Source organism: Coloeus monedula, assembly GCF_965178545.1.
Source record: "Coloeus monedula genome assembly, chromosome: 13".
Lineage (NCBI taxonomy): Eukaryota > Metazoa > Chordata > Aves > Passeriformes > Corvidae > Coloeus > Coloeus monedula.
Genome location: NC_138793.1, coordinates 19,814,521 through 19,833,662, shown reverse-complemented (window position 1 = coordinate 19,833,662; position 19,142 = coordinate 19,814,521). Strand labels below are relative to the sequence as shown.

The following is a 19,142-nucleotide window of genomic DNA, read 5'->3' as shown; positions in this document are numbered from 1 at the left end:
GCGGTGCTGGGAGCCCTGGGGCGGGGGTGACGCCCCCCGGGGGTGCTGCCGGCTCCCAATAAAAGTGCCTTGTTTCTACGGGTCGCTGGTGTGGGGAGGGTCACACGCCCCCGCCACCAACCCCCTGCTCTTTATTATGGGGGTCACCAGGGGTCTCCTCGCCCCCTTCTCAGCTCTGTGGGGCTCACCCGGGCGTCCCCCCCCCAGGTTTGCTGGGCTGGGCTCTGTGTGTGGCTGTGCACCCCCTGCACGGAGGCCTCTCGTTGCACACGCGTGTGCAAAGCCGCTCCAGCCGGGCGTCCTGTGCGTGTCCATCTGTGAAACCGCTGCAGCTGGACATCTCCTCTGTGTGTGTGTCTGTGTGTGTGTGTGTGAGCTCCCTCTGCCCTGTCCCTGCCCCAGCCCCTCCGTGGGCAGTGGGGTGTCCCCTCCTGCCCCCATCCCTGCTAGTGCCCGTAGAGGTCGGCCAGGCGGCGGAAGCGCGGCCCCCACTCGCTCAGGTAGTCGTAGTCCTGGTCCTCATCCGTCAGGCTGGACACGATGGAGCTGAGCGGGCTGGCGACCGAGCCCGAGCCCTCGTAGTCGTAGATGAGGGCCGTGTCATAGGGGGGCACGCTGGGGTCACTGTCAGCCGCCTCCAGCCCCTGCGGGGACAGGGGGCCACCGTCAGCCCCGCCGGCCATGGGGGACTGCGGGCGAGAGTGCCGGGCTCTGACCCACCTCATTTATGAAGTCCTCGATGTCGGAGGGGCTGCTGGGCAGCTTGCGGGGGGCCAGGGGGGTCCCGGAGCGGAGCGGGGCGTCCCTGCGCAGGGGGGGCTTGGTCCGGGGGGAGAAGAGCTCGGGGTGCCGGAGCTGGTTGATGTCGTAGGCGTCCTGCGGGGCCGGGACGGGGTTTAGATGTGCAGGGCTGAGCTGCGGACCCCCGGGACACCCCTGCCAAGGGTCCTGCTCACCTGGTCCTCCTCGCCCCCGCCCTGCTCGTCGTAGTTGAGGATGTTGTCGCGCATGTCGTCCCGCGAGCGCTGCAGCAGCCCCTTGCGCAGGGCCCGGCGGCGGCTGCGCACCCGCGCAGCGCCCAGACCCGCCAGCACTGCGGGGACACGGGGACACGCGTGTGGGGAGGCACGGGGGGCACGGGGCGATGGCTGGGGTGGGATGAGTTGGGCTGGGAGGAGGGATAGGGATGGAGGTAGGGATTGGGGTGGGATGGGCAATGAGGGAAGTGGTTAAGGGGGTCTTGAGAGCGGTCGGAAGGGGTTGCTGGGTGGGGGGGAGGTGTTGAGGGCCATGGGTAGGGGTCGGATGGGATGGCCAGGACCAGGATGGGGTGATGGATGGGGGACAAAGTGACAGAATGTGCTGGTGGCATTCGGGAGGGATCGCCAGGACCAGCACAGGGCTGGGGTGCCAGGGGGGAGATGGAGGTGTGGGGTGAGGCTTTCGGGGGTGTCACTCACCGAGGAGGAGGATGGTGCTGCCCAGGATGATCATGAGGGCCCCGAGGGTAATGCCGGCCCCGGCTGTGGCCGCGGCCAGGACCCCGTCCAGGCAGGTGCCGTCCCGGCCGCAGTGGCACACCGAGACGTTCAGCAGCTGCTGCTGCTCCCGCGGGGGGGTCCCCGAGTCCCGGAGCAGCAGCGGAAGCGAGTAGGACCCCTCGGGCAGCTCCGCCAGCACGGCCAGCACGGCGTGGGTCACTGCGGGGGGGCAGGGGGTGAACGGGACCCTCTATGCAGCATCCCCCCACCCCGGCTGACCCTCACCATTAAAGCGGGCGATGCTCCAGTTGCGGGCGAGCTGGGGGTGCTGGGGGCTGAGCTGAAAGTGGAAGGGGGCTCCGTGGGGGGGTCGGTCATCGTCGGTGGCCCCCAGGAGTAGGGTCCCGCCCCGTCCCGGCCGCCCGCAGAGCACCCCGGCCGGCGGCTGCAGCTGCGGCGCGTGGTCGTTCACCTCCACGATCTCGATGGAGAGGGTGCCGGTGGCCGAGAGCGGGGGCTCGGCTGGGGACAGAGCACAGGGGTCAGTGGGGGCAGCGGGAGCGAGGGGACAGCGGGGGCGGCTGCTCACCGTCATCGCGGGCCAGCACCAGCGCGATGTACCAGCCGCCCTGCAGGAAGGCGGACGGGTGCAGCAGCTCCCGCTTGGTGCGGACGGTGCCGGCGTGAGGGTCCAGCTGCAGCCAGTCCGCGGGGTCGTAGAGCAGCGCGTAGCTGTGGGCGAGGCGGTGCGTGAGACATCGCCCCAAATTCCTCCCCCAGCGGGTGCCGGGGGCGATGGGAGGGGAGCGGGACTCACGAGAGTGTCTGGATCTGGTGGGTGTCGGGGTCGCTGGCGGTGTAGGTGGTGATGGCGGTGCCCGGGGGGGTCCCCTCCAGGACGCTGATCCGCCGCGGGTTCTCGCGGAACACGGGCGCCTCGTTGACGTCCCGCACCCGCACCCGCACCGTGGCCAGCGCCCGGGGGCTGGCGGGGGCCGAGGGCTCCAGCGGCCGCTCGTTCTGCACCGACACCGTCAGCTCGAAGCGGTCCCGCACCTCGTGGTCCAGCGGCTGCGAGAGGGGCCACGGGTCAGCCGAGCCATGAGACCCCCGGTGTCCCCGGCTGCCCCGTGCCCACCTTGACCACGGAGAGCACGCCGTCGTTGGTGTGGGGGTCGGTGCGGATGGCGAAGACGCCCTCGGGGTCGCCCTCCAGGATGGTGAATTTGGCCAACCAGCTGGCGGAGCCCGCCAGGTCCTTGTCATGCACAAAAACCTTGCCCACGTCCACGCCGGCCGCCTGCTCCTCCACCTCCATGGAAAACTGGGGGAGAGCGGTGTGGGGCTGGACTCTGCCCCTTTGGGATGCTGCAGTTCCCCGGGGGGCCAGCTCCCACCCCGCTGACCCCATACCCCACCCAGCCACTACCTCCTCCTTCGTGAACTCGGGAGGGTTGTCGTTGATGTCCTCCAAGTAGATGACGGCCATGGCCGTGGTGGTGAGCCCGTCCCCGGACATGTCGGCCGCCTGCACCGTCAGGTTGTACACCCCCATGGTCTGTGGGGAATGAGGGGGCCAGAGCTGAGTCCCTCCAGCCCCCAGGGAGCACAGAGATCCCCCAGCTGCTGCCCACCCACCCTGTCCCCACACCTGGGTCTGCTCATGGATGGAGATGTGGTTTCACCATGTGGGGTGTACGTGACTGCCCCGAGTCCCAGTGCCCCCCAGTCCCACCCAGGTGACCCCATCCCGCTACCTCCCGGTCGAGGCCAGGCCGTGCGGTGCAGATCTCCCCAGTGGTGGCATTGATGCTGAACATTGCGGCAGCGCCCTGCTCCAGGATGGAATAGCGCAGTGCCGCGTTATCCGTGTCGGGGTCATCGGCGTCAGTGGCATCCACGGTCATCACACAGGTCCCTGTGGCCGCAGGAGCGCCCAGTGGGTGCTGGCACAGGGGCTGGCTCAGCCCCCCAGCCCAGCCCCCCGGCTGGACCCACCTGGCTCAGCCCCCTCCACCACATGCCCGGTGAAAACGTCCTGCCGGAAGAGCGGCCGGTTGTCGTTCTGGTCCACCACGATGATCTCCAGGTCGGTGGGGTCCTCCAGGGTGACACCGCCCAGGTCCAGCGCGAAGGCTCTCAGCTGTGGGTGCAGAGCAGGGGGGTCGGGGTCTGGCTGGGGGCCCAGGGAGGGGCTGTGGGCACCCAGGAACATCCTTACCCGGTAGCGGTCGTTCTCCTCCCGGTCCAGCATGGCGTTGAGGAAAACCTTCCCGCTGAACTTGTCGATGGAGAAGATGCCCAGGGGCTCCTCATCCACCCCCGGCCCTTTGATGCTGTAGATCACCCCCCCGGGCTGCTGCTTGTCTGACTTGATCTGCCCCAGGAAAATCAGGGCTGGGGGTCCCAAGCTGGGGGTCTGTCCCCCTCTGGGAGTGCCCCTGTGTAATCCCCCTGCCCAGGATGTCCCCACTCTGCAAGCTGGTGAGAGGGTGGGGGGCTCTCTCCTACCTGCACCAGGAGGTGGGGGATGCGCTTGTGGTTCTCCGAGACACTGATGGGGGGGATCACCCAGGCCCTCTTCACCCGCCGAGGAGCCTCCTGCTGCCGCCAGGCCTGCGGGGCTGCAGCGCCTGGCTGGGCTGGGCTGGCACCCTGCGGGGGACATGGTGCTGCCCGTGACCCCAAAACTCCGGAGTGGGGTGGAATGCCAGGGCAGTGGGCAGGGAGTTGCACCTGAGCTGGGTGTGCACAGTGCTGGGTGCCCCTGATGGGGTTGGGGTTGGGATTGGATCTGGGGGAATGCAGAGGCCACCCAGCTTCCCTGGGAGTTGCGTGTCAGCTGTCCCCTGCCATCCCGGTGTGATGGTGATGGGTGTCCTGCTGGGCTCACCAGGAAGGGGTGCCCCACAAATGACCCCAGTGGTGCCCTGAGCATGGATTGTGCCCCACGGGACCCCTGCAGGGGGGGTAGTTTGGGCAGGCAGCATCTACCATAGCCTCCCCCACACGTCACTGTCACCACACGATGTGGCAGGGAGGGTGAGGTGTCAGGGATCAGTTCTGAAGTGCTGGGGGGAGGCAGAGGGAGTTGAGTGCCTGGGGTGGAGCTGGGGGCTGTGAGGGGGACATTTGGGATGGAAACAAGGGGAACAGGAGTCCTGGTGGGCTGCAGGGGGGTCAGGGAGCTGTGGGGGCAAGAATGAGTTTAGGGGCTGTGTGGGACCGAGGTCAGGGAATTGGGGTGATTGTGGGGGGGGTCCGGAGCCATGGGGAGCGTGGGAGCTGTGCATGCAGCCGCCGACCCTCCGGCTCCGTGCCACCCTCGTCCTGGGCTCCGGGGGCAGGCGCTGAGGCGCTGCTTCTCCCCGAGGAGGGAGCACATCTGGGCAGCACCAGCCTTGCACCCACATCTGTGCCCAGCTGTGCCAGCACCGCTGGCTGCCGGGGAGTCCCTGGAGCCCCGGGGGGCCGCTTGTGCGCCCTGATGGGGGATGGGGGAACGGGGCAGCGCGGCTGGCTGTGCCGGGGGTCCCTGGGATGGAGGTGTGGGAAGGGGGGGGGGGGCTGTGTACCAGCCCCACGGGATGGGCAGGACAGGGGGCTGGTTCAGGCTCGGGCGCCGCGCTGTGGCCTCCAGTTCTTTCTCTGCGCTCTCCTCCAGCAGGAGGAACCCCCCGCCCGTCCCTGGGGGCCGCTGGAGCTGGGGGAATCGGGATGTGAGGGAGGGACGCCGGGGACCCTGTTCCTGTGGGGGCTGCCCTGCAGATCCCCTCTCCTTCCCCTGCCCTGAAGCAGCCGAGTGCAGGGGCCAGGCCAGAATCCCAACGGCCCCATGTGGCTCCGGCCCGAGACCAGGATGAGGGGCTCTGGGGGGGCGCGAGTGGGCAGGGGGGTGCAGGGAGGTCTGGGACCACACTTGGGGAGTGGGAAAAAGGGGAGCAGGGTGTCTTTAAGTGCCTAACCCTCCCCCGAATTCCATCTCAGTCCATCCCAGTCACAGGCGCAGGCAATGTGCCGGAGCCGCAGGCCCCCCCCTGCCACGGCCATCTGTGGGGTGAGAAATGCCTCAAGGGGGGCTCCGAGCCCCCATCACCCCTATCCCCATCCCCGCTGCCCCCAAGGACGAGCTTCCACGAGGTTTGGGGTCCGGCCGCCTCCTGGCTCAGCGTCCAGGCTCCCCGTCCCAGCCAGCCCTCCTGGGGCACAGAGCTGGGGGTGCCCATCCCACCCCGTCCCACCCCGTCCCCACCACCCCGGGGTCCCCGCACCCCTTACCCGAGCGCAGAGCGGGGCGAGCAGGCAGGCGAGGAGGAGCGGGGGGCCCATGGCGGAGCGGGGCACAGCCCGGCCGCCGGCCCCGAGCTAAAATAGCGGCGGGCCTGGCTGAGTGACAGCACAAGTGCTGCGGGCACCGGACCCCCCCGCGGGCAGCTGGCCCCGCCGCCCCCGGCCCTCAGCCCGCACCCCCTGCCCGGCCTGGCGCGGCGGGGGCCCGACGGGGGAGATGCGGGGGGCGTGGAGGGATGCAGGGGGGCGCGGGGGGGTCCCTGCTGCCCGGGCCGGGGGAGCGGGGCCGGGGCCGTGGGTGCGCAGCCCCGGGCAGGGCGGGCGGAACGCGGCAGCTGCCGCCGGGCGCGCTCCGAGGATGCCGCGACGGGGAGGGTGGGAGGGGGAGACCCGGGCCCGCTGCCCCCCCGGCTGCTCCGGCGCCGGGACAAGGACCGGCTTCGGCACCGGCACAGGGACAGGGACCGAGACAAGGACAGGGACAGGGACCGGGATTGACACCGGCAGCGGAACAACCACTGGCATCGGCACGGGCACCGGCACCGGGACAGGGAGAAAGGACCGGCATCTGGACAGGGACATGGAGAGGGGCAGGCACAGGGACAGGGACAGGCACCGGCGCCAGCACCGAGACAGGGACAGGCTCCAACACCGACAGCGGGACAGGGGTCTGGACCGGGACTGGGATCAGGACAGGGAGAGGGGACCGGGAGCAGCTCTTCGCGTCCCGCTCGGCCGCGCCCCGCGTCGGGGTGAGCCCGCCCGTCTGTTCCCGGCCGTTCCCGGTGCTGCTGCCATCGGTGTTGGCGCCGGGGCCGGTCCCAGCGCGGAGTCGGGAGAGGGACGGCAGCGTCCCGCGGTCTCCTGGTTCCGGCGGGTTCCCCCGGGCGGAGAGGGCGGGGGCTGCTCCGGGAGTCCCGACAAGGCTGCCGGCCCCCGCTGTCTGTCCCGGGGCTGTCCCCCGACCCCCCGTCCCGGTGCAGCCCGCGATCCTCGGGTCCAGTCCCGGTGCTTCCTCCGACCCCCGCGGCCAGTCCCAGCGCTGTCCTCGACCCCCGCTGCCGGTCCCGGTGTTTCCCCCGACCCCGCAGCCGGTCCCGGTGTTTCCCCTGACCCTCGGTGCCGGTCCCGGCCGCCGCCGTGTCGTGGCACCAGGTGGCAGCATCGTCCCGGCCACCGGCCCCGGTGCTGCTCGCAGCCGGGGGTGCCGCACCGGGGAGCGTTCCCTGCCCGCCCGCCGGCGCGGGGCCCCGGTGCAGCAGGGATGGAGAGCCGCGAGCCTTCGGGCAGGGCGAAGGGGTCGAGGGATTCTTGCCCTGCCGGAAAACCGAGTCCTGGGCCTGGCAAAGAAGTGTACAATGGGTCGGTGTCACTGGTAGCATCAGCTCGTCCCTGCTCGGCAGCTGTGGGGACCCCCGCCCGGCATTGTCCCTTCCTTGGCAATAAATGCCCTCGGTGCCCTCGTGGTGCGGGTCATCAGTACGGGAATGGGGAACAAGGCGTGGGAAAAGGGATACAGGAGGAGGGGTGCAGGCTGTGTCCTGTCCATACCCAGGAGCTGAGCGGTGGTGGCAGGGCTGCCGGTGTTCCCAAGGACGTGTCATGAGCGGGTGAGCGGCGGGCACCGGTGACCCGCGGCGTGGCCGGGCCTTGGCGGGGGCAGCAGCGCTCACTTGCCCGTCTGTCTGTCCGATCCCATCCGTCCGCCCCGCTGCCCCGTCACCCCGCATCAGTGTCACGGCGAGGAGCCGCCCCGGCAGCGCTGGCCGGGGGTCCCGGCGGCTGCCCCTGACCCTGACGCGCCTTGGCAGCGGGGCGGCCGAGCAGATGTTCCCTGCCACCGGCACCGCGGCGCGGGGGTGGCAGACGTGACAGGCTCTGACAAGGCGCCAGCCCCGCTCGTGGGGACGGGGCTGCCCCTGGCACGGCCGCGGCTGCAGCACGACAGCGACCCCGGCCCCCCCGCTGTCCCTGCACTGACACCCCCCGCCCCTCTGCCCCTGCAAACCGGGGCTCCCACTGGGGTGCAGGGATTTGAGGGCCCACAAATGCTGGGTCCAAGCAGGACCAGCCCAGGACTACAACTTCCCTTGCTGCTCTGGGCGACGGGTCACCCTATTTTGGAGGGTTCCCCCCTCCCGGCTGACACCCTCTGAGCTGCAAGTGTCACGGGCGTTGGGGCTGTTGTACTCCACCGTGTGTGTTGGGACCAGTCACGTCTCTAATGTGGGGGGCAGCTGGGCCCGCCATGACCCCGGTGTGGCACCAGTCGTGTCCCTCACGTGTGGGGCAGTGGGACCAGCTGTGACCCCAGTGCGGGGACTGGAGGGGTCAGGGCAGCGCCCAGGAGGGCAGAGGGAGCAGCTGGGAGTGCAGAGGTGCCACACACCGGCGCAGCCCCATAAAGCCACCGGAGCTTGGATTTTATATGGCAATAAAAGATAATGTCAGCTATAAAATGCTGGAGCAGGTCCTGGTGTGCCGAGCCGGGGGGCACAGAGGGGTGGGCAGCCCCCAGCTCCCCGGGGACACCCCAGCAGGGCAACACCCCCTCGGGGTGAGTGGGTCCCCAGCTGCCCCAGGGCTGGGGACACCCCCAGCGCTGCCACGGGCTGAGGTTGGGGTCAGTGCATTAAAGCCGCTGCTTTGGGCTGTGGTTGTTGTTTTAACGGTTTTATTGGGTGCTGCTGGGCCGGGCCTGGCAGGCCCTAATGAAGGAGATTGATGGCTTAATCGCCTGCAGCCATTACGGGGTAATTGAATGGTTGTGTACACATGATCCGACCGTCAATGCCGACGTGGCTCGCAAGCGAAGCGCCCGGAGCTGGGGGGACATACACAGCCCCCCCTGCACCCCGAGGGATGCAGCGTGGGGGGCCAGAGCCCACGGCCTCGGGACCCCCATCCATCCCAGAGGTCCTGGCTGTGCTGGTGTTCCTGGAGGTCTCCACGTTCATCCAGTGGCACTGGGTCACCCCATCTCCATCCAGCTCAGCTCCCAACCAGGGCACTGTGCCCAGGTGCTTCAACGAGGCTTTTAATTAACGGGTCCCACCTATAGGGGTGAGGAGCGGTGTGGGAGTGGAGGTGGAAGTATGGGGTTCCAGCATGGATGGCAGCCCCAAACTGGGGGTCACCCTGACCACCCTCCCTGCGGGAATCCCCGAGGAGCAAACGCGGCAGAGCCCCAGGCAGGTCCCTGCGCGAGGTGTGAGTCAAACTGCTCATTTTGTGTGTGACAACCAGGTGTTTTACAGTATTTGCTACCTGTGATCATCCATCAAAGCAATCGATAGCGTTCCTGCAGAGTTTTATTAATGATCTTGTCACCGGGCTGGTGCGGGGTGCCCGGGGTTGTCGAGAATGATAGATCATTAAGAGCTTTCGCTGCTATTTATTCTCCAGTGACCTTGTCTCTCTCCATTGTTGCTTGCTTAAGAGTTATGAATGCGAGACATGATAATTTGATATTGATCTATTTGGTAAGTTAAAAAATTTACTGCATCGTTGATGTTTTAACAAAGGATCCGCTCGGGCCCTCCCGCTGGTGCTCGGCTCCACACGTGTGTCCCTGTGCCTGGGCTGTGGGACACTGAGAGGCGGCCGGCGAGCTCTGGGTGTCCCTCGTGTTCCCATCGCAATTCCTTTTGAGCCTGAAGTACGGAAATGCAGGAGGTGCTGTGGGCAGGGTGTTGGGATGGACAGAGCAGGCGTGTGACCAGACCCCTCTGCAGGTGAGGTGGGGTGGAGAAAGCCTGTCGCCATCCATAGCCCCTTCCCCTTTTTCCCAGCCCCACTCCCATCCCAGCCCGCTCTGCCCAGCACCATGTGCCTGCCACGGTCCCCTCCATGTTCTCTACATGTCCTCCCAGATTTCTGGGGCTCTAGTGACCCTGACCAAGGAATCCTTGTTCCTCCTGCTCCTTGTTCTTCCTGGTGCTTCCAGAGCCCCATCAGCTGCTGGAGCACCCTGTCACGCCCTCAGCACCAGATCCACTGGTTGGGAACCCACAGGACAGTTCTGCTGTCCCCCACTGTCTTTATCGACCCCCTGGGGATGGCAGCTCACGTGTGGAGTCAAACAGGGACAGAATTCCATGTATAAAGGCGGGATTTACCAATAGTGTGCTGGGATAACCTGTATGTGGAGGATGCACTGGATAACACAGTCAGTATTTATGTGTGATTTTGATTTATTCTTTATTTCTGCTGGGAAATCATTCCCTGGGAGGGTGGGGAGGCCTTGGCACAGGGTGCCCAGAGCAGCTGTGGCTGCCCCTGGATCCCTGGAAGTGCCCAAGGCCAGGCTGGACGGGGCTTGGAGCAGCCTGGGACAGTGGAAGGTGTCCCTGCCCATGGCAGGGGGTGGCACTGGATGAGCTTTAAGGTCATTTCCAACCCAAACCACTCTGGGATTCTGTGACTCCTACAAGTGGCTCCCAACACAAGGAAACCCTAACTCTGCAGCTCTGGCTCAGCTAGGCAGGAAAAATCCTACTTTTATCGGACAATAATCATGGACCAGGCTGCAGCGAGCCCAGACCTGCCAGGGATGATCCCTGTGGCCCTTCCTCAGGGGCAGAACGGCTGTGGATCAGGGCCAAGCCCCCCCGGGTGAGCACTAGGCTGGGTAGAAGCGCTTCAGAAGCTCCTTCTTGTTGACTTTGCCCATCTGGTTGCGCGGGATCTCCTCCACCACGATCAGCTCCGTGGGGATGGTGTAGGGAGCCATGGTGTCCCTGCAACACCAAAGTGCAGCAGTTACAGCTGGGCAGGACGGGCTGAGCCTTCCCGGGAGCACCCACAGCCCCGACCAGCCCCACCCAGGAGCCCATTTAAGCTCAGCCCCGGGCTCCCAGCCCCTCTGGAGCTGTGCGGTGGGATGCCTGCTCCCAGCCTGTCCCTGCAGGGAGCAGCTCATCGCTGGGGGCTCCTCAGCGGGGTCAGTGACCCTCCCCGAGGGCATGCAGCGGTGTGAGGAATGCAGAACCCCGTGCTCCCGCTGCCAGTCCCGGAGGGGACCGCAGGTGAGCCACCTCCCCGGAGCGTGTCGGTGACCTGGCAGCGATCACAGCCCCGAGCATCATCCGTGCCCTCTGCGGAGCGCGGAGGGGGGGCTCTCCTGCCTTCTGCTGCCCGTGTGTCAGCAAGCTGGGGCCGGGCCCGGCTCTGGCAGCGCCCTGGCACCGACTCTGATGCGAGATGCCAAGTCTGCCGAGCCCTCCAAGCCCCGGCCGGCCTCCTCCCCCCGCCACCACCAGCACCCGGCCATATGGAGCCGCTAACTCGGGATGGCGCCTGTCGCCGGGAAGCACCATCGCAGGCGAAAGCCGCAAAATGAATCACTCTGAAGAGGGACATGTGTCTCCTGCCAGGGAGTGCGAGAACAGGGGCCAAGCGAACGTAAGTGACATAACAAATAAAGGGGAGCGACAGGGCGAGAGGGGGAGGCGGGCGGGGGCCGGAGCCAGCGCTGGGCAGGGAGCACAGCCGGACCCTCCGGGGCTTCGCTTTCAAGGGCACGAGAGCGACGTCCCTGTCACAGAGCTGGGGACAGCGATGGGAAGAGACGTGCGGGGAGCACTCCGCGAGGGGGCAGGTAGGGGGGTACAGGGGGCCTGAGCAAAGCCCCCTGCCTGGCACCAGGGTACCCCCAGAACAGCCCGGGGGATCCTCAAGGCCACAGGTGGGGGATGAAGGGATCTCCTGGCTGGGTCACCGGTGTCCCTGGCAGGAGATTCAGGGATGAGCAGCCACCTAAAGCATAGTGAGCATCTTTCCTGTGAGGAAAAGCTGAGAGAGTTGGGCTTGCTCAGATGGGAAAAGAGGAGACTTCTTATGAGAGACTTTTTTATAGGGCTTGGAGTGCTCGGACAAGGGGGAATGGCTTCAGACTGCCAGACTGGGATATTGGGAAGGAATTCCTCCCTGTGACGGTGGTGAGATCCTGGCACAGGGTGCCCAGAGAAGATGTGGCTGTCCCTGGATCCCTAGCAATGTCCAAGGTCAGGCTGGACAGGGCTTGGAGCAGCCTGGGACAGTGGAAGCTGTCTGCCCATGGCAGGGGTGGCACTGGATGAGCCTTAAGATCCCTTCCCACCTAAACAATTCCATGGCTCTGCGATCCTATGGCATGTCCCTGCTGAGGACACTGCTGGCTTTGAGCCTGCTCCCCCTGTGCCCCTCATTCACCTCCCGTGGGGTTTTACCTGGCCCAGTCCTTCAGGTCCCTCACGGAGAGCATCTCGCCCTTGCGCAGCTTCACCACGGCGCTGACGCGCTGCCCCCACACCACGTCCGGGGGCCCGATCACCGCCACGTCTGCAGGGGAAACAGGGATGGACTCGGGAACCTGAGCAGCTTCTGGGGCCCAGGGGGCAGAAGAGGGGTTCAGGTGTGGGGAGGAAAATGCCACAGGATGTCAGCATGGGAAAGCACCGTGGGCTTCTGGGCTGACATGAGAACAGAGCTTTTTACCATGGAAAAGGCAGGAAGCTCCGTGGTTTGAGAATCTGGAGTCAGTGGGGAGGAAGATGGTGTAGAGGGGAGCTGGGGGCACTGCTCCTGACCCCTTGCACAGGGTCATGCACAAGGGCAGGGCAGATTTAATTACAGTCTCATTTCCAAAATCCGACAGGAGCTGCTGCTGACTCAGCTCCGGCCCTGGGAGAGCAGGAACTGCAGGACTTAAACATCTCCTTGTGGGAGGGAGCTCCAGGCATGAGCCCTTGGGGGCTTTGTGCACCTGCTGAGCCAGAGCTGTCCCCAGAGCCATGTCCCCACGCTCTGTCCCCTCTGGGCACAGCCAGGGAGCAGGAGAGCACAGACCTGTGATGTGGGGGTGTGCGAGGAGGTGCCGCTCCACCTCCAGCGCGCTGATTTTAAACCCCCCATTTTTGATGATGTCCACGGAGGTGCGGCCCTTGATCCAGTACACTCCATCCTTGTACACTGCTGTGTCTCCTGGAAAACAAACAGCTCCATCAGAGGCTGTTCCCTTGATCCCCTTCTGCCTTTCCTGGGATGTGGATGTGGCTCTCTGGTGATGCTGCAAGGGGGAACGGCTTCCCACTGCCAAAGGGCAGGGAGAGAGGGGATATCGGGAAGGAATTCTTCCCTGTGAGGGTGGGGAGGCCCTGGCACAGGGTGCCCAGAGAAACCATGGCTGCCTCATTCCTGGAAGTGCCCAAGGCCAGGTTGGACATTGGGGCTTGAAGCAACCTGGGATAGGGGAAGGTGGAGTGAGATGAGCTTTAAGGTCCTTCCAGATGAAACCAGTCTGTGATTCCACAAAAAAATGGTGGGGAATGACACTGGGAAAATGAGCCTGTCCTGAGCAAGGTGCTTGGTCCAACTGGTGTGACCCTGCAATCAGCCCAGCCCAGGTACCCCAGGATGTGCCAGCAGTGATGCAGTTTTCCACACCCCATTCCCAGCTCACGTCTGGCACTGGAGTTTGCACATGGTGAAGCAAGGGCCCAGAGATTCACAGTGTCAGAGCAAGGAAACATCAGAATCAGTCCTGAAATCCAGGCTGCTCCCCAGAAGAGCTGTGTCCCTGCTCAGCTGGCACCTGCCAAAATCCTGAGCAGCTCAGCTCAGCCAGGGAATGATTAATTGTTCCTGTATTTTCCTGCCCCTTGGCACTCTGTGGATGCTGAAGGCTGGCTGGAATATTCTGAACTTGTGGGCGAGTTTGAAACTGGGGCACTCTGAGTATTTGGCTGCTTGGAGGGGGAAGGAAGTTGTGGCTGCTGTGATGAACTGCCTTCTGCACCTGGACACGATGGGTCAGGGGACATCAATTAAACAGTGGCACTGGGGGAGCAGGAGCTGCTTATTCACATAGAGAAGATGGGGAGAGGAGAGGGAATTCAGCCCTGGTTCAGTGGCACACAGTTCCCACGTCGCTCTTCGGGATGTAAGCACAGGAAAACAGCCCCACTTGCTTTTCCTCTGCCCTGATGGGGTGAATGATCCCTGGACAGGTCTCCTCTCCGCTCCCCTTCCACCCCTGTGCTCCCCACAAACGCCATCGTTGCTTCCCACACGGATCCCTCATTCCATTGGCAGCGCAGCACAGTGAGGGGATGTGTCACATTATTACTGTGACTGTTGGGAGCTCCTGGGACCAGCTCTGTAATTCCCCCCGTCTCTTCCTTTCTGTCTCCTCTCCAGCACCAGGCCCTGGCTGTCACTTCCCGTGCTGACAGCCCGGAGTGCTCTGGGGGATGCCATCCACAGAGGACAGCCCCGTTACCCTCTGCCCTGCACCATCTGCTTCCAGCCCAGCACACCAGGCAGCCTGTGCAGCGGCACATCCAGCATTCCCTGCTTCCTGAGCCAGTGAGGAATTCCCAGACCGATTAAAAGGATGCTGAATTTGCTTAACGACTGTCCCCAGCAGTGCTGAGTGTCGCTTCCGAAGTGGTGCTGCCCCGAGAGCCCCAGCAAGGACTGTGCCTGTCCTCCCGGGTGTCACAGGTAGGTCCCTTGCCCCACCAGCCCCCATGAGCAGCCCTGCTGCTGGTGGTGTGTTCCATCCATCCATCCATCCATCCCAGCTGCTCCATCCAGCAGGATGCAGCTTGGAACCACAACCAGCATTCCCTGCCCTCGGCCAGCTGCACCAGAAAGGGGATTTTGGCTGATGAGGTGACAGTCCCCATCTCCTCCTCTGCCTGCCTGGGCCACTCCACCCGGCTCCTGTCACCACACAAAGCCGTGGCAGCAGAACCTCGTGGCACGTGGCTGACGCCGGCGCTGCGGCTGCTGAGGCCATGGGATTATTGCTTCCCTGACAGCAGCCGTCACTGCTACCTTTGGATTTGTTTCAAGATGCTCAGTGGGCATCTGTTCTGCGAAATGTTAAAGGCTCTGCTGAGCTGCATATTGAGCAGGCTCTGCGCTGGCGGGGGCTGCCCTTTGCTGGAGTTACAGGCGGTTCTAGATAGATTTATCCAGTTAAAAGCATAGAATTAGGGACAGGTTTGGGCTGGAAGGACCTTAAAACCCATCTTGTTTTAGCCCCTGACATGGGCAGGGACACCTTCCACTAGCCCAGAGTGCTCCAAGCCTCATCCAGCCTGGCATTGGACACTTCCAGGGATCCAGGGGCAGCCACAGCTTCTCTGGACAGCCTGTTCCCATCCCTCCCCACCCTTCCAGGGAGATGCAGAAGGAGACACGTGCAATGGAGAGCAACATTTCCCACCTCAAACTGCAGAGAGTTCTGCCATGAGGTTCTTCGAGTTGCAAAATCCTCATTGCAAACATAAAAGGGCCCTTGGGACTCTGCTGTAGTTTGAGCACCTCCTTCACCAAGTGCTGAGACCTCGTGGGGACTAACAGGCTGCTGCAGCTGCTTCCCAGGATGTGGAGAACAAGAGCTCCTTTGCTCCTTGAGCTGAGCTGGAGGATCAAACCCTCACCTGCGTCAACACCCTCGCCCATGGGGCAGCTTGTTCCTGGCAAACACGGCACAGTTCCCACATCAAAGGTACAACCAGCTATTGACCTAGGAAACACTTTGGCTCGAGAAATGAAACACTGAGTGGCTTCAGGGAGCTCCAAGATAGCTGAAGTATGCATAAAAAATGACTTTTTAGGTGAAACGGGTGACTTCAGCCTGCTCTAGATACAGAGTCGGGAATGTCCTAGGATCTGCTGGAAAAACAGGGATAGTGGTGGCCTCGCAATGGGGCTCTGTAAGTCCAAGATCTCAATCCTGCACACAGGTGATGAGGAGAGGCCAATACCCCGGAGCTGCCTCCCAGCAGGAGCCCACCCCAGGCACAGCAGCCCTGCTCCTGGGGATGGATGTCCCTCAGAAGCCTGGGAGGCTGTTTGGTAACAGGTGTCACCAGCTTGGTGGCAGTGACAGTGTGGCTGCGACGTGCGAGCCGCGATCTGGCACGCGGAGCCGCGCCAGGAGCAACGCGGTGCTGCGCTGATCTGCAAACTGTCACACGGCATTGCTGGCTCCTGGCAGCTGCTGCCCCATCCCATGGTATTTGTACACCTATTCCTTTGTGTTCAGAGCTCCCAGAGGGGACGGGGCAGGCGTTTCCCAAGCGGCTCTCAGTGCCAGCGCAGGGGATGGGAGGAAGGACAGCGCGGACACCTGAGGATGTGCGCTCCGAGGTTTGAAACCAAAGCCCCACAGCCCAGTGCCACCAGCAGAGCCTGGTCCAGCAGCGTCATTCCCAGCGGATTTGGCTCTTCGTGGCTCTGATGTCCCCTCACCCCTGCCACAGCTCCAGCAGACCAAGTGCTGCACAGCAGAAAATACCAAGGAACAGCAAATCTCACCTTTGAAAGGCAAATGATTTTGTTGATTATTTCAGCCTCCTGCTCTGGAGGCAGTTAATGCTCTCATCAGGAGCTCCAGGGGCCGGAGCGGCGCCGGGGATGCTGGGGGGCTCTTCCCTGCCAGCAGCAGGATGTGGTTGGAGCACTTTCAAATATTAATTAGATCTTTTTGCTGTTAATGAATCACTCCTGATTTTTGCAAACTCTTGGCTTTCAAATGCTCCATGCAGAGCTCAGCCCAGTGCTCCTCAGAGTGGGGATAGAGAGCAGGACTGTCTCACAGCCACTTTTCCAGGTGACACTGACCTGCAGAGCTCCTCTGGGGACAGTCACCACATGCCACCCAAGGACAGCCAGCAGAGCTCCTTCAGACCACACAGTGCACCTTGCTCTTTTGGGAGCCTTTATGCTTTTTTTTCCCCAAGCTCCAGGAGGAATTCCCTGCTGTCAGCTGTTCTCCTGCCATGATGATCCCTCATTTCCAGAGGCAAGAGCCGGAGCAGTGCACTCACCCTCCTACATTCCTCTGGAATTGCTGGCGTGTGGGGGGACCAGCAAGCTACCGGCTGGAAAACCCCTGGGAAGCTTGCAGGGAGGCAGTTGGAACAATCAGTGTTTGCCCTTCTCTGGTGCCTTTCAGCAGAGGATCTCCAAGCACAGCGATCCAGAGGCTAATCAGGCAGAAACAGGAACAGCTGGCAGGACAGCGGCGGGACGCGATCGGCCTCGGTGGGATGTGGAGGAGCCGCCCCAGTGGGATGAGGAGTGGCCTTGCACACCACGGAGCAGTGGGCAGGAGGTTCTGGATCTCTGCTCTACCCTGGGATTAACTCCTACCTGCCTCCCACTTCCCTGAAATCATTGTTGATGCTGCTGGTCTGTCAGGCTGAGGCAGAGCTCACCCTCTGGCAGAGACACACCTCGGTGATCAGGATTATGATTTATTTTCCAGGCAGGATTGGTCCAACAGCCCGAGCAGGTGATGAAGAGCTTGAGTCCTGATCCTGATCCTCACCACTTTGGAGAGCAGAGTCAAAATCTGGGGGCTCAGTCCTCCTTTGCCAGGTGAGGATTTTGTGGGAGCGAGTCTCCGACCCCAGCACCCGCAGATGGATGGGGACACGCAGGGGCCCAGCCAGGGCTTGTGATGGTCCCCCTGACCACTCAGAGGCAGCTGTGGGGCCACAGCTGGCAGGAAGGTCCTCATCCATCCTCCTTTCAGCACAGTATTCCTGCCTGCAGATCAGCTCCAGCAGCAGACCATGGAAATGCTCCTTCCCAGGAATCCTCCTGCAGCCACAAGCTCCAAGTGCCCGTCACGTTTCTCACGTGTGTCCAAGTTTCCCTGCTCTTTCCAGGGCAGTTCAGTGTCTCACCACTCTCCTAAATCCACGGGAATGATTTTTTGCAGGTAGCACAGACAGTGGGGCTGGTTAGCTGCTGAGTGTGGCACAGCAGTGACAGTCCTGTGGTCACTCTGCCTCTCTTCCCATCCCTCTGGGCACAAGCTCTCTGTGCAGCTCCCAAGCCCAATGCTAAAAGAAACGGTTTGTTCCCATTCCCAGAGGCTGCAGAAAAGCCACGTGGGGTGGATAAATGATTACGAGGCAAGTGCTAAAGGCTTTTTATAGGAATTAGATAATCCGTCCCCTCTGTGGCCAAGTGCTGACCACGCCGGGCTGTGGCACGAGCGGCCAAGCGCTGCTTCTTCGTCATGGACATCCACCTTTCCCTCCCCCCACGCCACGAAAACTGCATCCACAGATCCCCCATCTGCTCACATACATCACACACTTCACTCCAGTTTATTAGCTGGAATAAATCATAAATATTTCATTATATATCAGCGCCGCTCGACTCTGGGAAGGCGCAATCCATCACCTCGACGTTCCCCGCGACCTGCGCCGTGCAATGAGCTTTCCAGTCTATTAAACAAGATTGATACAGTGTGCCAGGCTGGACTGGGGGATTTATTTATGGAGCACTGGGAGAGGGAGGGCACGCATTGCATGGGGCCGCACGAGCAAGTGGGGCTGCTCCCGGGCAGCCCAACCACACACCCCGGAGCAGCAGGAGGCAGAGTCCTCCAAGTGTGTCATGGGAATGCTGCTGGCATTAGGAGAATCATGGAATTATTGAGCTTGGAAAAGACCCTCAAGACCCTCTATTCTACCTGTTCCCCAGCACTGCCAAACCCAGCACTAAGCCATGTCCCCAAGTGCCACATCCTCATGGTTTTTAAAGCCCTGCAGGGATGGGAACTCCACCACTGCCCTGGGCAGCTGTGCCAGGGCTGGACAGCCCTTTCCACGGGGAAAGCTTCCCTAGTATCTAAGGCTGTTAGGGAAGGCTGTTTACTCCTGTCCTGTTGCTTGTTCCCTAGGAGAAGAGATGGGAGAAGACACCGTGGCAAAGCAGGGCCCAGCTGAAGCAACATCCCGCCTCCAACAGGGACCTTCCTGACTGTCCCCACCTCAGGAATTCCACCTCATCCACCCAAGTGAGACCTCATCTCTCCAAGCCACATCTCCCTGCAGGACCAACAGCAGCCTCACTGTGAGCCACTCTCTGGTGGAATCCTGGCGTTGGGTGAGTGACCAGCACCCGAGGGATGCTTGGGAAGGCGCAGCTCACAGCGATCCAGAGCCTCTCGGGCACTGCTGGGATTGATTGGAGGCATCCCTGCTCCTGAAGGGGAGTGATGCCGCCTCAGCAGCGGTGATGTATGTGCACAGATCCATTTAATGAAATGCTAAATGATAGGCTAAATAACTGAGCAACTTTAGCTTGATTTATTGTGTGGAAGTGAGGAATGTGTGTCCCTGCTGTCGGCCATCTTGGCTGCCAACAGAGGTCACGAGCACTAATTGTAGCTAATTAACAGTAATTAGACTTGGGAAAGACTGGGTCTCCTCTCCCCAGTCATCCCCATCCACCCCAGCCCTTCAGCACGCACATTCCCTGGAAGCAGGCTGCATTCCCAGCAGCCCAGGGTTCAGCAGTTCCTGTTAATCCCAATCCATCTGAAATCTTCAACTCCTGCATTTCCCCACCTTTTCC

The 19,142-nt window shown here is 63.0% G+C and overlaps 2 protein-coding genes across 3 annotated transcripts in view; both read right to left on the bottom strand.

Annotated features, from left to right (window-relative positions):
* Positions 1-331: 331 nt before the first annotated feature.
* On the bottom strand, positions 332-5,895 carry CDH15 (cadherin 15). The gene is made up of 14 exons (XM_082290250.1): positions 5,760-5,895; positions 3,993-4,136; positions 3,703-3,858; positions 3,480-3,624; positions 3,239-3,399; positions 2,911-3,039; positions 2,620-2,805; positions 2,299-2,552; positions 2,071-2,213; positions 1,767-2,003; positions 1,461-1,700; positions 957-1,093; positions 721-876; positions 332-644 (listed from the first exon to the last, which is right to left on the bottom strand). Exons 1-14 carry the CDS (start codon positions 5,808-5,810, stop codon positions 447-449), a joined length of 2,337 nt encoding a protein of 778 aa, XP_082146376.1. The 5' UTR covers positions 5,811-5,895; the 3' UTR covers positions 332-446.
* Positions 5,896-9,946: 4,051 nt separating this feature from the next.
* ACSF3 (acyl-CoA synthetase family member 3) overlaps positions 9,947-19,142 on the bottom strand; it is a 51,050-nt gene continuing 41,854 nt past the window's right edge. For both annotated transcript variants that reach the window (XM_082290340.1, XM_082290341.1), the window contains 3 exons: positions 12,600-12,734; positions 11,981-12,092; positions 9,947-10,510 (listed from right to left, as the gene is read on the bottom strand). In XM_082290340.1, the coding sequence (XP_082146466.1) occupies positions 10,393-10,510; positions 11,981-12,092; positions 12,600-12,734 (365 nt within the window). In that variant the 3' untranslated portion in view covers positions 9,947-10,392. The remainder of the gene's footprint in view (positions 10,511-11,980; positions 12,093-12,599; positions 12,735-19,142) is intronic.